We start from the raw sequence: 23325 nt of genomic DNA on the forward strand, positions 1-23325 counted from the left end.
CTCACGCGCTGCGCCGGCACGCTTAGTAAGCTCGACGCTTGCGCCGCTATGTCACGGCTACCGCTGGCAGGAAGAACCGGACGAGTTTCAGTTGACGTCCCGTTAAGTTTGAATCGACATCTAAAACAACTGTTGAAAATGATAAGCTGAAGCTACAAAGAACGGTACAGATATATACTTAGTTTGGGATCAGTAAACGTAGCTTATGTGTCCGTGAAAAGGAGGCGGTGATAACGACGCCCTTCCCAAAACACGCAATAAGATTAAACGCGACACCCCGGCATCAACTAACGGTGGGACAAAAGAATAGGGCTCTTGCGAAGTAAAGGGCGCCATGGAGCTAAGCTAAACGGCGCTTGTAAAATGTTAGCTGGTTCGAAGGAAAGCCTAAAAGAAACCCATGTCCGGAACTCTTTTTTTTTTTTTTTTTGCACAAAAAGCTCGCAGAACGTAACAGCCTAATTCTCGAAATCACAGCGCGACAAAATACCGAGATTATCAGTAGCTGTCAGTATGCCAAATTGTACAAGTGGACAGTCTTAGGAAGGGATTCTGCTATCTCACTTGCTTAAAACATTTGCGTGAAAGGGGCACACCGAGAACCGACCGTGAGAAAACAGGAATTCTGTGCCTTCTTGGAGACCAAGAAACCGATGGCAACGGCTCAAGAGTCACCGTGGTCAAGCGGCAGGTAGACACGCTGCATAGCAATGGAAGAAACTAATGGGCCGATTAAGACCGCGTCGTACCTGGCTGACCACGCGCGAGGATCAAGATTTACAGACATGGTACGGCGGGCCGTTGATGCAGCGCGCGAGGAGGCGTCGTCCTGACAACGAGTCGGAGGACAAGGTTACGCTTGGAGTGCGCGGGTGGAGGCGTGCGGTTGTCGACCGGTGGTTCGAGGTGCGCAGACCGCAGCGGGTCCTAGTGCCGAGTGCAGGAGGCGGCTGCTGCGGCCGCAAGCGTGCATTCCGCCATCCTGCGGGCCGTGCCATATTTGGCACGGGTCGCGCGGGAGGCCGAGGGGCAGGAAACTCGAACCGCGTGACGTGGGCGGCCGGCAGGGGGCGCCCGCGGCGGCCCCAAGACTCCGAGGAACTGTCCGCTCGGCGTTTAGACTCCAGTCGTCCCAGGGCGTTCTCAACGAGTGGTCCAAGCTCCGTTCAGTGCTCAGCGAGCCAACCCGAAAAACAGCCAAGATGGAGGCCATCAAGAAGAAGATGCAGGCGATGAAGCTGGAGAAGGATAATGCCGTCGACCGGGCAGAGACCGCCGAGCAACAGTCCAGGGATGCCGCTCTGCGCGCCGAGAAGGTAAGCACTCCTCCAGGACGCGCGCCGGCACTGCGCGAGCCCAAGTGCGCGCCTCCCGCTTCTCCCGGGAAAACAGTGCAGGGCACGGGGTCGCGCATCTTTCGACGTCAACTCCCTCCATTCGGCTGCCCCCTCAGCTGTCTCGCCATTGTTTCGTAAAATTGTACAACAGAGCCTAAACTAAAAATACTGTACCTATATACCATAAAATAGTACAAGTATAGATATATATGAGTCTCTCAATTATAGCGAAGGACTGGCATTTTGATCAGATCATCCAGAACACAGCAATGCTCGCATTATTATTTACGCTAAGAACGCATGTTAGGTTAAAGATTGCATTAATATATCGTGATCCAAATAGCAGAGTAAATTATCTCGAAAGACTATTTCAATGCCCAGTGACTAATATGGAAACTGTTCGCCGCTAAGACAGCAAAAAGAAATTACTCGAGCGCCGGTAGTAGGCTCCGGCTGAGTACCTAGTGGTCAGAATCAAAATAATGCTGAGCGGCAAAAGACGAGACGGTTAAGGTAAACGTCCAGGTAGCCCAGAATCATTGGCAGCTAGACGTGCCCTCGCCCCGAATGATCCCCGTCGTCCCAACCTAAAGTGGCAGACCGAGGCGGGAGAGCGGCCGAGCCGTGGTCCAGAGTCCTTCGGGTCTATTTCGGAACTTCTAAATCCGGCGCCGCGGACCTAAACATGGGCACGCGGCGCGGCAAGTACCTTTTCGGGTTCTCCCGGCATGCAGCGTGCGCCGGATGTGACGTCACCGGCGCGCTGCTCACATGCCCTCCCCTGGGATGAATACGCCGGGAGAAGCAATCAGTGATAGCTGTGTTCTTGCAATTAGACTCGACGGCGCCTCGCCTTCATTGTTTCGTGAGAGAGACTTGATTACTGCGGAGGACAAGCGCTCAGATAAACAGAACAGTTAGGTTTTCAGTGGCAAACTCGTCAACTCTGACGCTTGACTTTAAGTTTGGCTCCTCTGCTCTAAATGCCCAACAATTTCGATTCTGGCAATTGACTACATCTGTATCTCCTTCACTAAATGCCAAATAATTATCATTTCTGATCAAAGTGCTGACATCTGTTTAGTGCCCACCGTCTTTGCTGCGTTGCGGTTAAAAAGCTCCTCCCGCCAACCCGACCCCCCCCCCCCCCAAACACACACACACACACACACACACACCCACAACTCCAAAATAAAATAAAAAATTGCGCAACATGCATTAGTGCATGTAAGCCTGCCAATAAATTAGAGGGAACAGGGGCAGTTTATGCGCGCGTTTTATCTGGCTGCAGCGCTGGCGGGTTTTAAATGGCGCATGTATATCCTCGTGAGACCCGACTAGCAACCTGCCGCGTGTAGTAGAAGAAAACGTGTACTTAAGCCCATTGGACCCAGAAAATTACAATAAAAAAGTTTTATTGGTGTAAAATGTGGCGTTGGCCTACCATGGCTTGTGCAATATATTGCACACCGGGATTCAGTGCACGAAAAAAAAAATCACATATTGCGCGCAATAAAAGAAAGGACAGTTCTCCAGCTGGAAATTCTAGCTAATAAACTGCTTGAAGCAGTTTCTTGAGGAAGTTAAACAAAACAAAAAAAGCGTCGCAGCGAGTGCACCGAAACTTCGAGCGTTGTGAGCATCCGGGGTTACGGCACCTTGATGGTGACTTTGGTGCAGAAAGCTCAGGCAGTAAATACTGTTTCTTTTCGACCAATTCACATTAATTAAAGTGTTCATAATGCCTCCACAAGGATGGATTTAAAAAAAATGATTCGGCTTTAATTGAAAGATGTCAGGTGAAACCAAGGATGCAAAAACGTTCTGCCGCGAAATGGCTCAGACACGGAATGCCATTCTAAAGATTCTTTCTCTCCCTAGTGTCATATATTTTTATATCGGATTCATTCAGCACATAACTAAAGCACAGCAGTGCGAAGCTAAAGCATTTTAAATTACCGCAAATTATTTTTCTGACAGATATTATGTCCCTGTCAGTATAAAGAACAAAATCTGTCGAGGTGCCCTTGTCTTAGTGACACAAACAGAGAGCTCTTGTTTCGTGTCGTCTGTATTCAAGAGCCCATAAAGTTAATCGGTTAAATTTAAGCATATGACAGCTGTAATTTAATGCAGTATACATGAGTCACATGACCGGTAACGGCCACCGTCCAGTCTGGGGTTGAGGTTCTCCCCAACAAACAAAAAGCATATCTTATGGCTAGGTCTGTGGACACCATCCCCTGTTTACGATCACTTCAATAACGCTGAAACAGAACACAGCCCCTCCCCCCTATATCTGGAGCGCACAATATTCCTGTCAACACTGTGCTCGATACGGAAAAGGGCAACGGCTTAGCTACCTTTATAAACTGAAACTTTTGGTACCCTTGCACGCAGGTTCATCAAACATTGTAAGAATACAATTGGTATGGCTAAATAAAGTATGAAAGCAGTCTCAAGTATAACGTAACTGCTACATAACCACACAATTTGTACTGCTCATGTTAGCTGGTTGCCGTGCGTGATACATATGTGCAATAGCTTCCTTGTGCTGTGTGATATTACGTGTACAGATGAATCAAAGTTCGCGGTGTGAGTTGCAGCACGAATAGCTCTTGTAAGATAATTCCACGAGTACACCTTTAATCTTTTGTTCGGATGGCTTTTCCATCCCCGCTTTATTTTCAAACTATCTACTAAGATTATGAATAATAATTCAAGTGTGTACCTCAAGCAAGAACAAAAGCAGCTACAAAAAGCATACACATAGCCATTAACATCTAATTGCGGTAAGACGATTTTTGTATACAAAGGTACACATTTATATCCTTATCCTTGCGGAGGGCGCAAGATTAACTGTTTCATCCGCAAGGCCACAGCCTGTGTGAATCAAATGGCCATGAAACATTGTTTGGAACAAAAGAACGCAAAAAAAAAAAAAACAGAAACCAAGCAAGCCGGAATCGTCCTTTACGGCAGGTTTTAAATCAATCTATTGCAGTGTCTTGTTATTGCGTATGTTTAATTCAAGTTGCTTGTTCATTGCTAGCAACATTATTAGCAAATACTAGCAACATTGCGTACAACCTTAGCCAGGTATTCACAATATAATAATTGAATTTTGCAGCTTTATTTGTTTAACATAGTGCAAGCAAAGTGGTTTAACTACAACTTTTCGAATTCTCGACTATAGCTATAGCCATTTACGACGATTACAGTCGAGCACATGGAATCACGGATTCACAGCTAAAAATTCATGTAGTATATCGGTGCAGACGACAAGTAAGGGACTCTCTCCTTTCACGAATACGCGAATGCTCGCATGGCTTACATTAATCTGCCCCTGGGTGCAATTAGACTCAGAGGCCCAGCCAATGTGTGCGAGTACGTGGAGGATGCAGGCGAAAGTATCCGAAAAAGCTACAATAGTTGTTCATGTTGAGACACCCAAAGCAGCGCATACACACTCAGATAGATAGGGATTTCATTATGTTTTCCAAGGGTCGCTATTGCTGGTTACGCTCGTGCTCGTGAGTGCGCTTGTACGTGCAGTAGGAAAGAAGCGAAGCGTAGACAATAAACATCATCATCATCATTAACAAGCAACGCCGCAGCAGCATCGTACTGAGCTGGGATGACGCGAATCGGGTGGAAGTGTCGTCGGCTGACCGCTCCTCGCTCCCCTTCTCCGCAGGCTGAAGAGGAGGTTCGCAGCCTGCAGAAGAAGATCCAGCAGATCGAGAATGAGCTCGACCAGGTGCAGGAGCAGCTGTCTCAGGCCAACAGCAAGCTGGAGGAGAAGGACAAGGCTCTGCAGGCCGTGAGTATGAAGTGTACATACACCCGTGCACCACTTTCCCCTTCCAGCAGGCTTGAAAGCGTCGCATTACGCATCTGACACGACAGCGCGTGGTGCAGAAACAACATCAACCGCATGCATCACCGGGGGGTTGAACAATATTACTCTCGTCTTGGTATGGTTCCCCAGCATACACAAATGTTGATGGCCATGCGGTGGCTGATTGGTTTCTTTATGCAGCTGTCTGACCATATACCAGCATAATAAAAAAGGACACTGGGAAGTGAATGCCTTTTACCGTTATGGTGGATGTACAGCGACGCCCACGGGTCTCGTGCGGACGCCACCCTGCAAAAACCCCCAATATCGCTACGTTTCCAAGGGAATGCGCAGGCACTCTAGGAAGCAGCAATGCCGCATGTGAGTTTACGGTACGCGAGATAAAGGCGTGCTCGAACTAGAGTAGTCTACGAACTGTGTGTAAAAACGAACGCCGGGCAGTCCACGGTGTGTCCTATAATCGAAGAGGACGCGAGTAGCGGTGCGCCCTCGGGACAGCCAGAGCTCTGGCGTGGTTGACACGCAGAGCTGTGGCTCTTCCGAATGTGGCGCAATGCCGCAGGAATGACACTACGCGGCACGCTGGCCACGCGACGCCGGCGCTGTGCGAGGGTTTCTTGAACGATGTGCTTTGCGCCATTTGCATTCCAGCGTCGCGTGCGTCGCTCCCCGCGTCGCGACCCTGAGCCGTATGTGTGCCGATGCACAAAGGCGCCCCGTTCTTCACGCCGAGGTTGCGGCGACGAACGCGACCGGGCACGCGCACGTGGACCCGGTTCGCGCCCGCGTCGACGCCGGCCGCGCTGCTGCGGCTTCCGTTCTTCAGCGCCCCAAACCTGCTTGCGATGGCCCGATAAGGGCTGGCGCGCACCGGGCGGTCGTCTCCATTGGCCCTAGATGTATCTATTGAAGCCGCAGAGATATGTAGTGCGCGGACGGGGACGGACTAAGTTACGTATACGGAGGACACACTGACGATGACCTGGAGCTCGTTCCCAACACTTTCCTCGAGCGCGCCGTGCTGGTCAGACGCGTGCTTGCGCAAAGGTGCTCGGAGAAATTGACACTGCAGGAAGTTATCCTCCGCCGCCTGGGCCACACGTGGTCGCTTCGTGTGATCCCTGAAATAATTATTCGTTCAGCGTACCTGCTCTCTAGGCTCCTTCCAAAAAACGGGGTGGGGGGAGGGGCTTGAAAAGTGGCGTTCGGGCACAATGCGGCTATGCTCCTCCCCCGTTTGAGACTAGACCTACAAATAATTATCCCGTGGTAAAAAGTCACAGATAGCTTATTAGACAATCTTCACATATATCTATATGATAATTGCTATATATTGTACGGCAAAATTGCCTGATGGGAATTCATGACGGATAATTCTTGTTTAACTTCCAGTGATGGCAGTGTGGCTTCCTATAGGTGCCAGGGCACTGTTCTGACATTAACTCCACACTGGCCATTCCCGATTAATTTGGCCAAATAGGCATGTCTCGCCAACGTTAATTATATTGGAAAACCCGTTGCTGCCCCGGTAACGACCTGCACGAGTTTTTCGCTCGCGTAATTTACGAGAAAGTCCCGCGCTACAAATATTGAACATAAAACGGCAAATCCTTCCTATAAATAGTCGCGAACAGGAAACTGGTGTGCGTTTTCGACAATTTCCACCCACTCGCTTCAATTCAAATCCAAGTGGATGCCGGGAATACACGAGCCTATTTTATGCGCTACAATTTGGCTGACTAAAGTGCGAGTAACACTTCCCTGTAGAGGTCGGTAAAGTCCCGAAGATTGAATGAGCGTACCCGAGAGCGTTCCAAACATTGGAAGCGTGGTTAGAATAGTTCACAGCGGACCATAAAGCGGCCCTACAATTCGAGAATCCTATCAGCAGCTGTATGAGCCTTCAGGTTGTTTCGAGTCTATGAAAAATAGGCTGCGTCCTCCAGACGACACGAACACTTTATCTAATTTCTTTCACATTAGCAGCCTAATCGGTAAGTATTGATGATAATTAAAGGCTCTATGGTCATTAGTTCGTTTAAGGCCGTTGCCCTGTTTTGTAGCTTTCCCAAAAATGTTACTCGAGATACGCCTCAGGCGAAATTTTCCCCAACTCTCATGAGCCTAATTTAAACGGCAGCTAACTATTTATTCGTTTCAGGCTGCAACTGCACATTTTGCTCGCGCGTTTGGGCATCGTGAAAAATTATAGCCCCATCTAGTAAGTTATCCCACCTATTTTAATGCGGGTGATCTGATGTTTCAAAAGAGAATGTTCCTATATTCTAAAGGGGGTTTTACGTTCGTGCGGAGGTGGCTCGGTCAAGTAATCCGCTTAAAAAGGCAGACGCTCTGATGTAAACTGTGCGCATGCCGAAAGGATGTCACATAAACAATTAAAAATCCCGCCAAACCGTAACCTGAAACTGTCAAGTACACTTACCGATATCTAAACAAAGAAAAAAACTCGAGAGTTTTGTTTTCAGAGTTTATGTAAGAGCTATACCAGTGAGATTAAAGAGCTGCTACGTGTGAAGGCTGTTAGTTGACTATTCCTTGTATGGGTGTTCCTAAGCTTCAGGAAGTTTAGCCATGACTAATGTAACTTCTATGCCGAGCACTTATTTTCTCGGAGCGCATTGCACGCATCGTCGGACCGCTTTACGCCGATGGCCTCGCCCATTGCGACCTTGTATTCATGCGCCGCTCGGCGACTTCGTCCACGTTAGGCCTGTAGCGGGAATCTTTCCCCACCCAGTTGTCAGTATTTCGTTGTGCGAACCTAAGCAGTCAAGATGAGCGCCGTCCAGCAGGGCACTTTGCTAGAAGTGCTCAAGAAAAAAATGCGGGCCATGAAAGACGAATTGGAGACCGCCAAAGAGCAAGCAGAGGACGCACAATCACGGGTGATGGACGAAATCCGGCGTCGTGAAGAAGTGAGTGGCAAACTTGCATTGAACAGAGCATGGTGCTCAGCGTCGCTTGAAATGTTTTTGTCGGCACTTGTACGCCGCGATGAAAGTTCACCTCGCGCGTTTGCGGACACATCGCGTGTGCGCAACTTTATTTATCCGAAGCCATATAAGGGACAAGTTTTCAGCCCACATTACGCAAACGATCGTGTAGCCGTTCTCAATTCAGGGCCCTGTCCATTCTGCGATCAACGGTCGTGCCGTAGTTTCTACACATCGTGCGAGTGAGGCTGGCATGTTTGTAGTGGTTGCGTATTGTGTGCGTAGCTGCCGCGCATTCCAAGCTCTCTTCCGACTGCCGCTCCCCGCTGGGCCTCCGGTGCGGCGTTCTAGTCTGAGCGACCTTGGAGGAGCGAAACATTGCTCTGGCGTGAAAAGAAAGTAAGAAAGAAGCCGGGGGAAATTAAAGTGTTTCGATAGCATCGAATGGCCACTGGCTACCGGCGGTGGACAGCCGTGGCCGGCGCTTCACCCCTCCCTCCCCTTCCCCCTGGCCGAAGCTGGTTTCGACGCTCGAGGTATATTCGACCCGGAATTTGTGGCCGGCCGGTTTGCAGCGTCGTTGCGTTCCAAACCGCAGGCCCGCAGACGCCTGTTGTGAACGTTAGTCAGCAAACTTGCGGCATTCCTCGTGCGCGACGAGGCGTGGTGCAGTACAAGTAGGAACGCGTTCCTAAAATAGTACTACTTAAGACAACCGTTTATACATCCAGATCACTGTGTAAGAAGTATGCTAGAGCGTACTCGTACACCGCGGTGCCGAGGCAGTAGCTTGAAGAGAGCTTGTGGTTGTTGACCGTTAAGCAAAAACGCCAGCAGTCCACACCTGAGACGTCGCGAAAGTACTCCGCCCGCTGTGGCGAGGTCGCATCAAGCTGTCGCGAAGGGCAAGAACCCGGAACGATAGATCGGCCCACGATTGTTAACTCGTCGCCTCCACGTTTTTGTATTGCCCGAAGCTCACGCTGAGTCATGACTGATATCGTGTCTGGAATGCCTGGCGGTTTTTACGCACTGTTACGTAAAATATTTCCAAGTTGTTTGGCTGAGTGACTCGCTGGCACCGCAGGAATGCGCTAAGCTGTCGGATTATGCCGGTGTGCGTTGACTGAGAGCAAGTTCAAGTTTTATTGTGGCTTTCCAGACATCGTATGAGCATGTCCTCTCATCCTGCTGATCCAGGTAAAATTAACCTACTGTTAGCCATCATGCACATGCTGAGAAAGTCGTTAAAAAAAGTAAAATGGTAAGGGACATTTTTATAAGTTATGACTTGTGTGTAAGGTTTTACCTCTTTATGAAAACCAGCCTTGCCTTGCACAACAGTTCGAGAAATGCATTTTTTGCCATTTTTGTGAGCTCCATGTCATAAAACTTGAATCGCAAATGAAGATATTCGCTAATAATAAATATATTTGCTATCCTTATTCTTTAAATTTTCGAAGTATTCGGGAAGGTAAACGCCTAGGTTCATATAAAAAAGAATGTGGTAAACATAAAAAACATCTAGCTGTTAACCACAGAGTAGAGAAAAAAAATGTTTGTACTGGAAAAGATGACAGGTAAGGGTTATAGGCACTTTTCTGCATCTGGAAAACCGATGGGTGCCCTCGCTCACATTTCATTGGAAAACATTGTGCACATGAAAAAATCCTTGGGGTGTATATCGCACATCACAGGCGTCCATTGTGAATTCTTCCCTACTAGTAAACATTGGAACGGGCTCTGACCCGTCCTGAGGGTGCCAGCTGCCTTACCATTCTGTCGTTCATAAAAGCCTTGCTGCTGGACCGATTTGATGCAGGGTTGGGCTGAAGGTAGCTATCAATAAAGTTATCGCAGGACTATCTTCATACCTTTGTTCCTAATTGTGGCTTCAGAAGCTGATGAAATACTGTTTAACTGGCCTGTTTTCAAACCTCTTTATTATTTTTTCCCCATACCAGTTAATTGAGTGCATGGGAGATTTCACGAATCTCTTCTGCTGTATTGACAATTGTAAATCATTAGTTTCTGTTTTAAAATGAGAAGTTCCGAAGTGCTTATTGCACATTGCTTGTAATTCTTTTAAATCGGTGTGCCTTTAACAAAAAAAATTGTAAGGATGTCACTCTAGCTAAAAAGACTTTTCCGTATGTGGCTGCACAGCAACGAAAGGAATTTAGGGCAAACCCTGTTTTTCGAAGTAGTTAAAAGGTTCTAAATGACAGTTGTAGATCAAGAACTTTATTGGTATTCCTGTGGTGCGCAAAATGAAGCTTATTGCAGCAAGCTGGCTGAACTCTTTTTGTGATTGAGGCACATTACAGAGGTGTTTAAGGGTTGAAACTTCAGTGCTTATAAAGATGCCCGGGTGATATAAATTAATATGTAGCCTTCCACTGTGGTACACCTCATAGCCTATAGCCCAAGTGTTGCTTTGGGTACATAAACCCCCAAAATTGGATTTTGAGAACAAATTGTTGTGAAGCTGGTTTTTACCAAACAGACTTCTCTTGCAAAAATGAACTTGCCTTTCAGTATGTCAAACATTTCGGCCCACAGCCCACATTTTATCATAGCCAAGCTAGCAGTGCTTATGCCATTTGTTTGTTTGTTCCTAATGTTTGTGCTACTTGTTGGGCTTTAATTTGTGAAAAAAAAAAAAAAAAAGTGTTTGTGGGTAAGAGCACACACCAAGAATGGTTAGTGCATGTGAATATTGATCACCATCAGTGCAGGTAAGAATGTTAAAAGCAGGCAAAAATTGCAAGGGAACTTGAGGGAATCCAGAGGTCGGAGGGTGTACCTTTCTGGGCCCTGCACATTGACTCGGCCTGCTTCGTTGCTGAAAGGATGACGCACACAACCCTCCTGAACGAGTACGGCATGCAGCCCCTTTGCATGACTCAGAAGATCGATAAGAGCCCACTTCACTTAAGGATGCTTGACTAAGGTTGTGCTCCTCTATGGTTTGAAAGATGGGCTACATACCATCGGTGTTGCAACGAGATGGTGTAGTAGCAGAGTTGTGATATGATTTGCATATTCAGTGCAGACACAAATGCGTTGCATCTGGGGCTCATTTTGCTGCGCTCAAAATTACAGTGCATTTGTTTGCACCTGGTGCACAATAAGCTCTGTTAATTTTCCCACCGTGGCCTAGTTTTTGGGCGGCATTGTCCCCTCTGCTGCGCGTGCTGTGAGCCGGCAGTGCCTCTGTCGGTGTCCACTGTCGAGCGGCTCGTGTGCTTCCCCTGTGCAGGCTGAGGCGGAGGTTGCTGCCCACAACCGCCGCATCCAGCTGCTGGAGGAGGACCTGGAACGCTCTGAGGAACGACTCAAGATTGCCACCCAGAAACTGGAAGAAGCCTCCCAGGCGGCTGACGAAAGCGAACGGTACGCTGCGGACAGGGAGGGAGGATCGGTTCGTTAGAATCTCGAGCTAGTAAGGGGACCTCCATTGCCCTAATGCGTGCGGCCCGTGTGGCACTGTGTACATTTGTAACGAGCAAGAGCAGGTATGCTGTGGAAAACGGGCATGACTTTAGCGGGAAATTTTGATGAGGCGGGGTTCGATAGTGGCAGCAGGGAGCTAAGCTGCTGGGTAATTTTTCTTACATCTCCATTCTTAGGCTGTCTGCATTGAGTCTAAATGAAAGCACTATTTTTTTAATGTTGCCTGTGCCCTTCCCTTAGGTTAATTATGCCTATTGGAATGCTGTAATTCTTTACAGCAAAGTTTCCAAGTGCAGGATTGAAGTTGTGAGCCTTGCCCACTCTGTCCTGAGCCTCCTTTTCTGAACTTATGTTTTTGTGCTGATTTAAGATTAAGAACAAGGAAATGGGTACTCTTGAAAACAGAGCATTCAAGCAAAGTAAGATACTGCTTTTGTGCCTCGTGCCATCTGAACTCATTCAAAATAAGTAGTTGAATTGGATTTAAAAGTTGTGTACCACTTACAGTGTGCATAACATGCAGTCTAGATCGTGATAAAAATATTTTAAATACAACTGAAAACAAAGGAAGCAACAGTTCATCGCATGTGACAAGCAGAAAAATTGCTTTTTGCAACTGTATGGCACTATTTGGCTCATAAAACTTGTTTCTTTGTTCTTCCCAGAAAGCTCTTTGCAACACATTTTATTGAAGAACATTTGCTTTTGCTATTGCATGGCACCATTTGGAGTAAAAATCTTTTCATCGTTTTTTCCCACATGACTTTTTACAACACATTTTGCTGAACCTTTGCTTGCTGCATTCATTCTGGCAGAGTATGTTGCATTGCTGCCTTAGATTTGGGCAAAAACAGAAATGGAAACAGGCTTAGTTGAGTATTTCTTTTTTATTTATTGGTGGCATTTGTAGCTCTGTCAACCATGCCAGTGCCTCAAAATATAATTGCAGCAAGCTGTGGGCAACACAATTTAAACAGTGCTTGATGTGGGCGCTTTGAAAGATGAAAGATTAAGGTGACTTGCCGCGAACAAAAGGGTAGACATTACTCATACAGAAGCAGCATTTGGTGTGAAAGGATTGAGCCACAGATTATAAACCAACCAGTTATGTTTGAGACTAGCTGCATTTGTGTTTTTTACTTATACTAAATGCATTGTAAATGTACAGTGTCTGAAATTATCATTTATCAGTTTCAAGCGTACTTTAAGTTGACGTGTAGCTAGAATTTGTCCTCACTTCTCAAAGTAATGGCTTTGGATACAGGTCCTACTGCCCTCAAAAGTTCTCGTAAATGTAGTTCATCCTGTTCTACTAGTGTTTAAACAAAATTTAAAAATACCAGTTGTCTGAGCTAGCTACCCACAGGTTTGGAAGTAGGGGTGGGGCGTAGAGGACGCACCGTGCTCACATGTGTCTTGCCTCGGCCGCCAAGCATCCGCAAGGCTCTGGAGAACCGCACCAACATGGAGGACGACCGGATCACGCTGCTGGAGAACCAGCTGGGCCAGGCGCGCCTCATAGCCGAGGAGTCGGACAAGAAATACGAGGAGGTGAGCACGGCCGGGCGGCCCCCCTGACCGGCCTCTTCTCTCTCCCCCCGCGCACAGCATGCGCAAAATGCTGGAGCACAGGAGCATCACGGACGAAGAGCGCATGGACGGCCTCGAGGGGCAGCTCAAGGAAGCGCGCACGATGGCTGAGGATGCCGACAGGAAATACGACGAGGTGATGAACAGAGGCATGGTGTGCCCACCCGCCCGGCCTGCTGGGACTCCCTCCTGTCGGCTTCCCTCCTCTAACCGAGCCACGTACACCCTCGTCTCGCGCAGCCTGCACACTGTGCACCCCGTACACAATAACCTGGCGGCCACGCCGGCCTCTCGTACAGCATGGCGTGTGTGTGTTATCAATTGAGCCACACTGAAAGGACGGCCCAAACCCAGGTCTCCCACTGTTTGGGCTGGATCTGTTGAGTTTCTGGGGCGGGTGATCCAGTATCGTCGACGTGCCATTAGACGTGTGCAGTTAGCTTGCTGTAGTGTGTTTTTGGCTGCATGTCCTCATAGTTGGGCATGTAAGTGTGCCTTGCACAAGTGAGCTGACTTCGGGCTGGGGCTAACTGTAGGGCAGTGTTAAAGTGACAAAGCTAAAGGGCGCAAGTATGCCCTCTGGCTTTTGAGTGTTGTTTTCAACCCTTGGGGCACCTCACGAATACTGGGCATGTGTTGCCTCGTCGCAGCTGTAGTTATTAAATTTGGTTGATTTGCTGCATACTGAATTTCCAAGAGTTGGTAGTTGAGGAATTGAGAATGTTTTCAAGGGGCGCTCACTATTGTGGCTGGGCTGACACATTTGCGTTGACTAACTCTGCACGTGCCTCCGTGTTTCCTGCAACCCAACCATGGTGGCCTTGTGTTCACTGGCTTCCCAGCATCGGTAGTTTCAGTGTAGTGGGTTTATAATATTAAAGTTAACATAGACTTGTGTGAATGCTGCGTTTATTAAGCTTGCATGTGTGTTTTGATTAGCTGCCTAATCGCAATCTAGAATCTGGATGCTCAGAAAGTCTGTTGTTTGCATGACAACAGTGTGCAATTGGAGTGATTATAGCACTTGTTTACTCAGTTTCCAAATTTTGATTGCGATGCAGAGCGTAGGCTTTAACTTGACGTCAGAATGCACATCACTTCGATTGAGCACACTTAAATCAGTGAAATAGACGAACTATGCCAGGCCACATAAGAGGGAAGAGGCGAGCGTCCTTTTTATTTTTGTGAATTTTTGCAGCTTCTCGCTTGCTAAGGCACTGGTGCTCAGTTTTGTTGTCAGGTTATCTTGTTGCAAATAAGGTTATTCGTTGCTCTGTAAGGTACATGTACTACTAAGTTGCCAGATCCGAGTGTGAGGGTTGGAGCTGTACTTTAGAGAGCATGAGCCAAGCACGTTTTCGGGAACAAGGTGATATAAGCACCAAGCCGTGACCGAGGGTGCCGAGGAGTTTTGCTGAAGAGCTTCCTTGTGTCGCCGCACCACCCCAGGTGGCCCGCAAGTTGGCCATGGTTGAGGCCGACCTCGAACGCGCTGAGGAGCGTGCAGAGACTGGTGAGACGTAAGTGGCTCCGCACGCCCCTATTGTGTCTGCCCAGCGTGTGTGGTGTGCGCCCCCCTGCGGGGCCCCCCCCAGTGACAGTGTGGTGTGCGGTGCTGCGGTTGTGACCCTTGCCTCGCCACTGACCAGCTCTGCTTTTGCCCCTCCCCACCTCCCGCCCTGGTGTGACGCATGTGCAATGTGTTGTAAAGATGGCACGCCGCATTGCCCTCCTGGAGGCTGACCTGGAGAGAGCTGAAGAGAGGGCGTCCACGGGAGAGAGGTGAGCTGGCCGCCTCTCTTCTCCCAGTGCGGGCACCTTTCAACTCTTGCAGGTGGCAGAAATCATCCCTTTAAAGGATTGGCAGGCCCAATTTGGGGGGGGGGGGAGGATTTGATTACTCCCCTTACTCTTGCCAGGCTATTGAGGTGCTGTTCACCAGCGTCTGATAATTGGAAGGTTGACGGCCCCATTGAGATGTCCAGTCTAGCCTACTAAGGTCTCTTGCGTTGGACCAGGCAGGGCTGTAATCTGGCCCAGTGGCAGCAGCCAAGCTGTTCCCTGCTGACCTATGCGAGCCAGGTAAAGGAGCACTGGCCCAAATATGCATGGACCCGCAAGGGAAGAATGTGCATGCCTTATGGGGCAAGCTCTTGTAGTCCTAAATGTGCAGGGCGGATCACTACGTAGCTGGCTCGTGTGCAAAAAGGTGGAAAACACATTTTTCTCTTTGCCTTTGGTATAGTTTGTGTTTTGCATTTTTCCCTAGTAACAATGCCTTGGTGCCTGCACAGCATGCCAAGGAGCCTTTTGAGTGTGTTTATTGCATGCGTGGCCTTTGTCATTTTGTTTTCGTCCTCTATGTTGAGGGCTAGATATTGACATGCACACAAAAGTGAGCGAAATATGGGCGACCTGGTAGGGAGGGTGATTCCCTGGGCACACCTAAAGGCCTTGCCACGTGGTAGAACAATTTTCTTCCGTCACCCCATTCGTGTTCTGTATTGCAGGTACTGTGTGCTGCTTCATGCTCCGCGAGGTTCCTTGTATTCTGGACTTGTCATTACTACGTTATTAGTATATTTACTAATGTAACTAGATTTTGGCATGTTATAAGCCCCTGAGCTCAAGCTCCGAGGAGGTGTTGAAATGATGATGTAAACAACTGCACATCTGTAAACAACTGCACATTAAGCAACACGTTATTGCGAATGAGATAAGATGGTTTTCAGTAATGTGCGTGGGAGTTTGAACACATGGCTGTAAGTTCTTTTTCTGCAGACATGGCTTTACAAAAGGAATTGCATTTGTTGGGACAATGTTAATAAGTGTCTGAGCTAGGTTAAATTAAACTTTAGATTACTCTGTTTACCATGTGGCTGGCCTGCTTGTTTTACTCATTCTTGGCAATTACAGTTAATTAATTTGGCTGTGCTTCAGTTTCCATGCTAAACTGAGGCATCTATACATTTGCACAGCATTGCGAATGGGGTCACATATTTCTGAAATTTTCAAGTCTCTGTGGTGTGATTTGGGGTGGCCTTAGCACGTTGTCAAAGTTGCAGAAGGTCGGTCTCCGCGGCGTTTCGGAGCCACCACAATTCAGTGTGCCCATCGGGCCAAAATCCGGGGCAGGTTGACGTGACCCTAACTGTGGCTTCCCTGCGTGCAGCAAAATTGTGGAGCTTGAGGAGGAGCTGCGTGTCGTGGGCAACAACCTGAAGTCCCTGGAAGTGAGCGAAGAGAAGGTGAGGTGTCCGGCCATGTCTTTGCATTCCAAGAAGAGGGGACAGACTTTTCTGTCTGGCATCATCTGTCCCCCCCCCCTTCCCCCTTCTTTTTCTAGTTCATGTTCTGATTATTGGAAGAAAAACATGTCCTTGTGAGGTGAATGTCTAAAATTATATTGAACCCGAACGTCTTGTTATACTTACTTTGTTCTACTTTGTTGGTAGGGGAGGAGAATGTATGTAGCTGGTTTGTGCAGTATAACTTGTTGATAGGTTCCCAGTCGTGGCATTTTCCTAAATATTGCGCGTGAAGCTTCAATGCTGCTGTAACTTTTTTGTGGTTCAACATATAAATTTGAATAATACGTTTTCTCGAATGGTATGTTATTATTTTGCAGCCCTATCAATGTATTAACGAGGGTTTGCTGCGACGTAACAGTAGAAAACTGCCCGTAGATATGTAGAACTGTGTGATCCTTGATTTTCTAGTTATTGCATGTAGTTTTTATGCTTGTGTTGTGTGCAAGGGTTCTTGCAGCGTAGTTTCAATTAGGGGCCGTGTTTGGAGGTGTGCAAGTGTGAAGTACCAGTGTTTACTGCATTGTGGGTATGTGCATTGCCAGCTTACGGGGCCTTGCAGTACGCACTCTGCATAACCTAGTCTCCAGGGTGGATCGACGGTGGGCGCAGGTGTTTCCGGCTCCGGTACAGGACGCTGCCTGGCAAGGGGGCCCGTGTGGGTCGTTACCGCCAAGGCCTCGCTAGCTGTGACCGCTCTCTCTCTCCCTCTTTTGTTGTTGCCCAGCTGCCTGATTGTGTTGTTGTGAACCACAGGCCCAGCAGCGTGAGGAGGTCTACGGGGGTCAGATCAGCACAATGACCGCCAAACTGAAGGAGGTAAAGTGTGCCCTTGCGTCCTAATTCCGTCGCGTGTTGTCTCTCTCTTCTCTCCGTTCTCGTGCGCCGGGACGGTTTAGGCCCTGCAAAAGGAGGAGACGTACGAGGGCCAAATCCGGCAGATGACCAGTAGGCTGCAAGAGGTACGCCACTGGACCCCCAGCATCAAACGCTTGTAGCCCTCGTTTCTCCTCTTGACCACCTCCTCCTCCCCTCCTCTCCCTGTGCCTTTCCCCCGAGGAGGGAGAAAGGGCGTTTCTTGCACCCTGACTCCGTCATCCGCCACGTAGATTAGGCCCTATCATTTTTACTCACAGGCTCGGACACCCACCCTGTCGTGGACTAACGCAGTGCTCTTGTCTGTGACGGTTTCCGTTTACTAATGGCTGTTCCACCCTGTAGTCACCCTTAGAGCTGCCGTAGTCTCAGATCCTTGGCGATGGAGCCTTGTGTGTCCTGCTTTGTCATGTCGGCGCACCCAGTCTGCTTGTGTTCTAGATTTATCAGATCATTGTCCCGTAGCCCAGCACTCATTATACTTTGCCACTCAGCTGATTAGGATTGCTCTCTTTGTTTCTTTACTCTGCAGTTCCTCTCCTAGTGTTGCAATAGCTGCAAAATTGGCCAAATGGAGGGCCTTATACTTGCTGCCGCTTTTTGAGACAGTACCGACGGCTTTTTTACCACAGTGCTCTAAAAGTCCACCCAGTCAAGCTCCATGTATCTTTGTTGTGAGGTTAATCTTACCACAATTGCCTATTTGTTGGGTTCTCCCTGTGAAGAAAACGAGGTGGAAAAATATTACCGTTCGCATCCATTATACTCAGTGCGTAAGCTTCAGTCAAGAAACAACAAGAAGTGCCATTCAAGCACTAATTTTGAACTTTTGGTTACCAGTTATGCTTAGGTTATGTTAGTTCAGGTTGTGTTAATTTAGACTTTGTTAGCCTAAGGTTATGTTAGCCTTGCTTATCCTTGCTCTAGCTGTGTGTGCGCGCTTGCACAAGAAGATTTCTGACCTGATGCTAATGCTGCACACAGGCTGAAGCCCGGGCTGAGTTTGCTGAGAGGTCAGTGCAGAAGCTGCAGAAGGAAGTGGACAGACTGGAAGGTATGGATTCCCCACCCAAGGCATGCATGCTAAACTTGGTCAGCATGCCTTGAAACTAGTGTGGAAAGGTGTTCTTGATGGTGCATGCAGACATTAACACTGAACGGCATTATTTATTGGGCAGTGTGCTAGTGGTAGTGGGTGGTGTGTGTGCTTGTACAGTCTTCTTTTTTTCAGGCAGCTTGTGAGCGAGAATTTGGGCAAGCTATGCGAGCCGCGCCCCACAGCTGCTTGGTATTTACTGTCATCTGGGGGTGGCCATTCTATGGGGCGTTGATGTGATGGTTAAGCGGCACAGCTAGCGTAACTAGTGCTCACTAAATTATACATCTGTGTTGGATGAGGTTTTTCAGTGAACAAGAGCTGTGGGGAAAAGTGGCCTGGTGTCATTTTCTGATCAGTTTTGCACACAGTTGACCACCATAAAGCTGAACCTCGGCTCTAGTTGGAAACCCGTGCTGTCCTCAGATTCAGTCGGCAGTCTGTGCTGCATAGGAATTCATTTTTTAACCGTGTATTTAAAAAGTAATTTAATGTCATTTACAACAAGGTCTCCAACAAAGCTTTAATGACTTGGAGGTAAGGTCCTTAGACTAAAACATGGATTTTAAGTCTGAAGATACGACTTGATCCTGTGTACCAAAGCAGTCATACTTGCTTTGTATGGCAGACTCAGAAGCGTGGAACCAAAGGCTACCAGAGGCACCAAAGTTTGTAAGCAAAGTTCCAACAAATATGTGTGGCAATGTGGTTATAAGCACGTGTTTGTTGTATGCACATTTAATGTGTCATGAGAGTCGGAAATGCAATAAAGCAAAGAATTATAGTTGGCGCTCTTTGTGCGCAGGTAATGCTTGCTCTGTTCTCATTAAATCCTAGATGCATCTCATTGGAGGAATACTGGTTTAGCTATTTGTTGCACACACAACTGGCTAGCACATGTACCATAGGCTGCATTGTGTCAGCATTGGCTTATAATGACACCTGATTATTGGAAATGATAGTACGGCATCCCCCTCATACACAAACAACAAATTTAATATGAGCAAAGAAATGAGCCCAATGTCCAGAGATGCTAGGTGCACACGAACTAGTGGCCATAACAAAGAGCTGTGGTTGCCTCTTCAATGTGGTAGTGACAAGGTTCGCTGCGTAGTACACTAGTGCAGCTTTTCTCTCGTGTATTGGTCAGAAGTCTTGTTGGCACCACGTGCACAAGCGCTGGGGACAGGTGTAACATTCTAGCTCTAATAGAGATAGCCGCATTGAGCCACAGTTTGTGCCCCCCCTAAATGAGAGGGGAGCGGGGTGGAAGCCAAGAGTGACATGTCCTCCCACCCCGAGTGGTCTTGGACCTCGCAGAATGGTGCCTGTTTCCCCTGCGGCGTGTTGCATGGTGGTGCGTGAGCTGGGCTCGGTGGAGCGGGGAAGGGTGCAAGGGTGGGCGTGTGGGGGTCCCTCTGAGCAGCGGAGGGCGGCTTCTGTTGGCACAGACGAGCTGCTTGCGGAGCGCGAGAAGAACCACATGCTTCAGGAAGAGGTGGAGACCACCCTGAAGGACCTGCAGTCCATGTGACCGGGCCGTCCCGCTCTGCCTGCCACCGCTTTCTTCCCCCCTCGGTTCAGGTGTGACTAACCGCATCCCGTCCCCACACCCCCACTCCCTACCCTTAGACCTTGGAATGGATTGTGGCACCTTGTCTTTGATGACTCTCCAGGCATGAGGGAGGGGTGTGCATTTCACGGTGTGTGTGCAGGAATTGTCAGCGCAGTTGCAGGGCATGCTGTGTTTAGTACAGGGAGCGTTGCAGTCATCAGGCCACGCTTTTGTCCCTTTACGTAGCTTTTGTTGACTGCGCGAAATTAAAAGGGACCTCTGAATTGCCAAACCGTTGGGGATTCAGAGTAGTGTATGTATCATAGTAGAATACACGACGGGTAACATTCAGTGAATGTAGAGGCACAACTTTGATGCCAAGGGGCTGTTAGAGTAACAGGGTGGAGTAGTCTGGGTGGAGCGAGGACCCTGGTGTCCACAGAAGAGTTCCAAGCAAGGGTGCGGTAGGGACATGGCATGCTCACAGCTGTCCTGCCCAGGGTATCTTGGTGCATTCTTTGGTGGTCGGCTTCTATCAGCAAGGGTGTGAGTGTGTGCCTGAGATGTGGTGGCTTGCAGTGTTGACACAAGGTGTGTAGGCTTGTGGTGAATTAACATTGCCTGCAACAAAAACCTAACTGATTGGCCTTACAGTCAATGCCTTGAAACGGCAGACGCCGGTGATGGCAGCGTTTTAATTGTGTCCTTACATTCTTGCCATACCAAGGTGGGAGTGCCATTGTCAATGACAGATGGGGTATTTCCAGCAGTGCAATGTGCACTGAGATATGTGCTTATCTCTCGTCAAAGGTGCGAAACCAAATGTTGGACAAATAGCTGTATCCTCCAAGTAACACCTGGCACCTTGGTTTTTATTGTGTAAACCTCATTTAACTTGTACTGATTTGTCCACAAACTAGTCAGATGTTCAAAAGGTACTTTGAGATTACAGATCTCTTTCTTTATTGACTACTTTCTTGTAAACCTGTGTTTTTCTAACATATACTGATTGATTCACAAGCCATTCAGATGTTCAAAAGCGACTTAGAGGTTTCGGGTGTTTTTTTTTTTTTTAATTGATAGCTCTCTCAAGTGCAAAAGTCTGCAAGATTTCACCAGTTTATCAGGGTTGTAATCACAGGCTTGCAACCTTTGTGTTCCAAACGGAGGTCATAAAACTCTGGCAGATAACAAGTGTTTGCCGCCTGGCTTCCGATTGAGGCAAGAGGATTGCCCTTCTGTGGCAGCTTGCACTTATAGACAAAGGGTGGAGAGAGAAGCCACGAAAAGCAGATAAAGGGAGGCATCTTGATTACGCAGCACAGGGACATGAAAGAGTGATGGCAAACAGAGATATTTAGCTTGTAGGTGGAACAAAAAAGAGGCAATAAAGAAGGTAAGCTGCGTACCTAGGCAAGTGCTTTGGTCTGCAACAGTTGGCATTGCTGGCTTTGGCAAGCACGCCAGCTCTACACCGGGATGCGTTAAGTCGCTCGCGCTAGCAAAAAATAGTTTCTTAACAGGACATTTTGGCAAGCACGCCAGCTCTACGCCGGGATGCGTTAAGTCACTCGCGCTAGCAAAAAATAGTTTCTGAACAGGACATTGCTAACAAGAGATTCCCTGCTGCATCTGTTTTAGCAATTCTATTGCCAGGGGCATCATTATATTGGCATTGCGTCAAAATTTGCTCTATTCTATATGTGGAGGGTAAATGTACTTAGTGTTCAGTGGGCAGGATGGTATGCAGGTCACGTCACTTCATTGTATTGAGGATTGTGTCAGCTTGAAGCTCACTGTATTAATGTTGAACAGTTGGCGCAATTTTTTTTAGTTCTTTGGAAAACTTTTACACTGCAACAAACATTGAGCACCGGGGTGCTCTTGAGCGTTGGCCGCATTGCTGAGAGCGCACGGCGCGTGGCTCCCCCGGCTCCGTGCAGATGAGCTTGTCCAGGAGAAGGAGAAGTACAAGGCCATCTCGGACGAGCTGGACCAGACCTTCTCCGAGCTCACGGGCTACTAAGTGTGCAGGGGCACCGCCGTTGTTTCCACCGCTGCTCCACCACTGGCGACCGCAGCAGCAGCAGCAGCAGGGGGGCTGAGACGACGAGGACGCCTGGGGCCCAACGGGGGGACGGCGGGAGGCAGGGTTTGTCAGATGGACAGGCGCAGCTGTTGGCAATACAGTGCCATGTTGTTGGACCGAAGGTTCGGGAGGGAGCGACTTTCTTTGTCCTGTTCTCTCTTTACTTTGTTATGGCGAACATAGTGCCTCTCCCCTCTTGCCCTCCCCCTCATTGCCTGTTGCTCTTTAAGACAGCGTACACACATTCAGAAGGACTAGCTTTCTTCTTTCTCCATGCATTTCCTGTTTCCCTCTCCTTTTTCTTCCTTTTTAATTGGGCAATGTAAGTTTTTGTTTCACATTTGCCAGCGACGCAAGAGTGCTTCGGTTCATGTAGTGTTCTTTTTTTTTTTTTTTTTTTCTTTGCAAGGTGGGGAAACAGTAAGTTTTGTGCTTAGGAATCTGAGGAAAGTTTTTTTGTCACGTGTTGTACACTGGACACATTGTGACGCCCCCGCATAGCATTCATGCTTTAAGGGCACCCCTGCCATCTCTAAAAGCAAGCAAGGTTGAATGATAAACCAAAACTGCCAAGCGATTTGTATGCCAATATATCTGGTAATAAAAGAAAACCATATTTAAAGCTGCTCGGCAAACTTGTGCTCATTTTGTGTGTTGTGGCATGGTCTCCTCTGCCGCCTGGAACTGGAAGTGTCGATGAGTGGAGCGCACAGATGTGGGGCCCTCTAAACATGCACAACCCAGCTGTTGGCGTGCCAGGGGAAAAGGGACAGTGAGCTTGCATGAAGAGGTACGAAAACACAGCGTGCTTGGAACATAAGTCGGGTGCGAGCATGGATTTGGGCAGCAGTCTGCCTTAACTTGGTCTTGGCGAGGTGAGAATTTGCTGGGCTCAAATTGGACCTGTGCATATATGTTTATGGGTCTGTCATCTGCTGGTGCTCGTTCAAGTCGGGTCAAACATGGGCACATTTTTAATATGGGATGTGTTGCGTACAACTAGCAGCACAGAAGGAAATGTGTCAATGATTCAGTTTCACATCTGTAGGAAGAAGTGGCTGCCACGGCCCTATACGGTAGTTTTGTGCATGCTGAGCAGACAAGGGCTATATACACTGCATCTCTATGCTGCAGGTAATTTCATTTAGATGACACTCTGAAAAAGCAGTACTTTGAGCTTCGCTGCAAAGGTCAAGAAGCAG

General features: G+C 48.2%; 1 protein-coding gene across 11 annotated transcripts; it reads left to right on the plus strand.

The window, feature by feature from the left end:
• The first annotated feature begins 1100 nt into the window (after positions 1-1100).
• Positions 1101-22244, plus strand: Tm1 (tropomyosin 1). 11 transcript variants are annotated; one of them, XR_013322637.1, is made up of 10 exons: positions 1101-1316; positions 5035-5160; positions 11416-11549; positions 13043-13160; positions 14911-14981; positions 16372-16447; positions 17264-17326; positions 18368-18437; positions 19931-20063; positions 21978-22116. XR_013322637.1 is itself a non-coding variant. In XM_077700480.1 (9 exons), the coding sequence occupies exons 1-9, from the start codon at positions 1203-1205 to the stop codon at positions 22058-22060; spliced, it is 855 nt and encodes a 284-aa protein (XP_077556606.1). In that variant the 5' UTR covers positions 1101-1202; the 3' UTR covers positions 22061-22208. The 11 variants fall into 11 exon arrangements, 7 of the variants coding, with proteins under 7 accessions (XP_077556606.1, XP_077556604.1, XP_077556605.1 ...); XR_013322636.1 differs by lacking the exons at positions 13043-13160; positions 14911-14981 and adding exons at positions 13218-13335; positions 14649-14719 and having other exon boundaries at positions 1106-1316; XR_013322635.1 differs by lacking the exons at positions 13043-13160; positions 14911-14981; positions 17264-17326 and adding exons at positions 13218-13335; positions 14649-14719; positions 17407-17469 and having other exon boundaries at positions 1107-1316.
• The last annotated feature ends 1081 nt before the right edge of the window (positions 22245-23325 follow it).

Source organism: Haemaphysalis longicornis, unplaced genomic scaffold, assembly GCF_048455015.1.
Source record: "Haemaphysalis longicornis isolate Haplotype H1 unplaced genomic scaffold, Haemaphysalis longicornis Haplotype H1 scaffold_2, whole genome shotgun sequence".
Taxonomy (NCBI): Eukaryota; Metazoa; Arthropoda; class Arachnida; order Ixodida; family Ixodidae; genus Haemaphysalis; species Haemaphysalis longicornis.

Excerpts from the sequence above, each read along its gene's own strand:
- Tm1 (XM_077700480.1), top strand. The coding sequence starts at position 1,203 with ATGGAGGCCATCAAGAAGAAGATGCAGGCGATGAAGCTGGAGAAGGAT. Across the intron at positions 5,161-11,415 it reads AGGACAAGGCTCTGCAGGCC|GCTGAGGCGGAGGTTGCTGC; the intron begins GTGAGTATGAAG and ends TCCCCTGTGCAG. Across the intron at positions 14,982-16,371 it reads AGGGCGTCCACGGGAGAGAG|CAAAATTGTGGAGCTTGAGG; the intron begins GTGAGCTGGCCG and ends CCCTGCGTGCAG.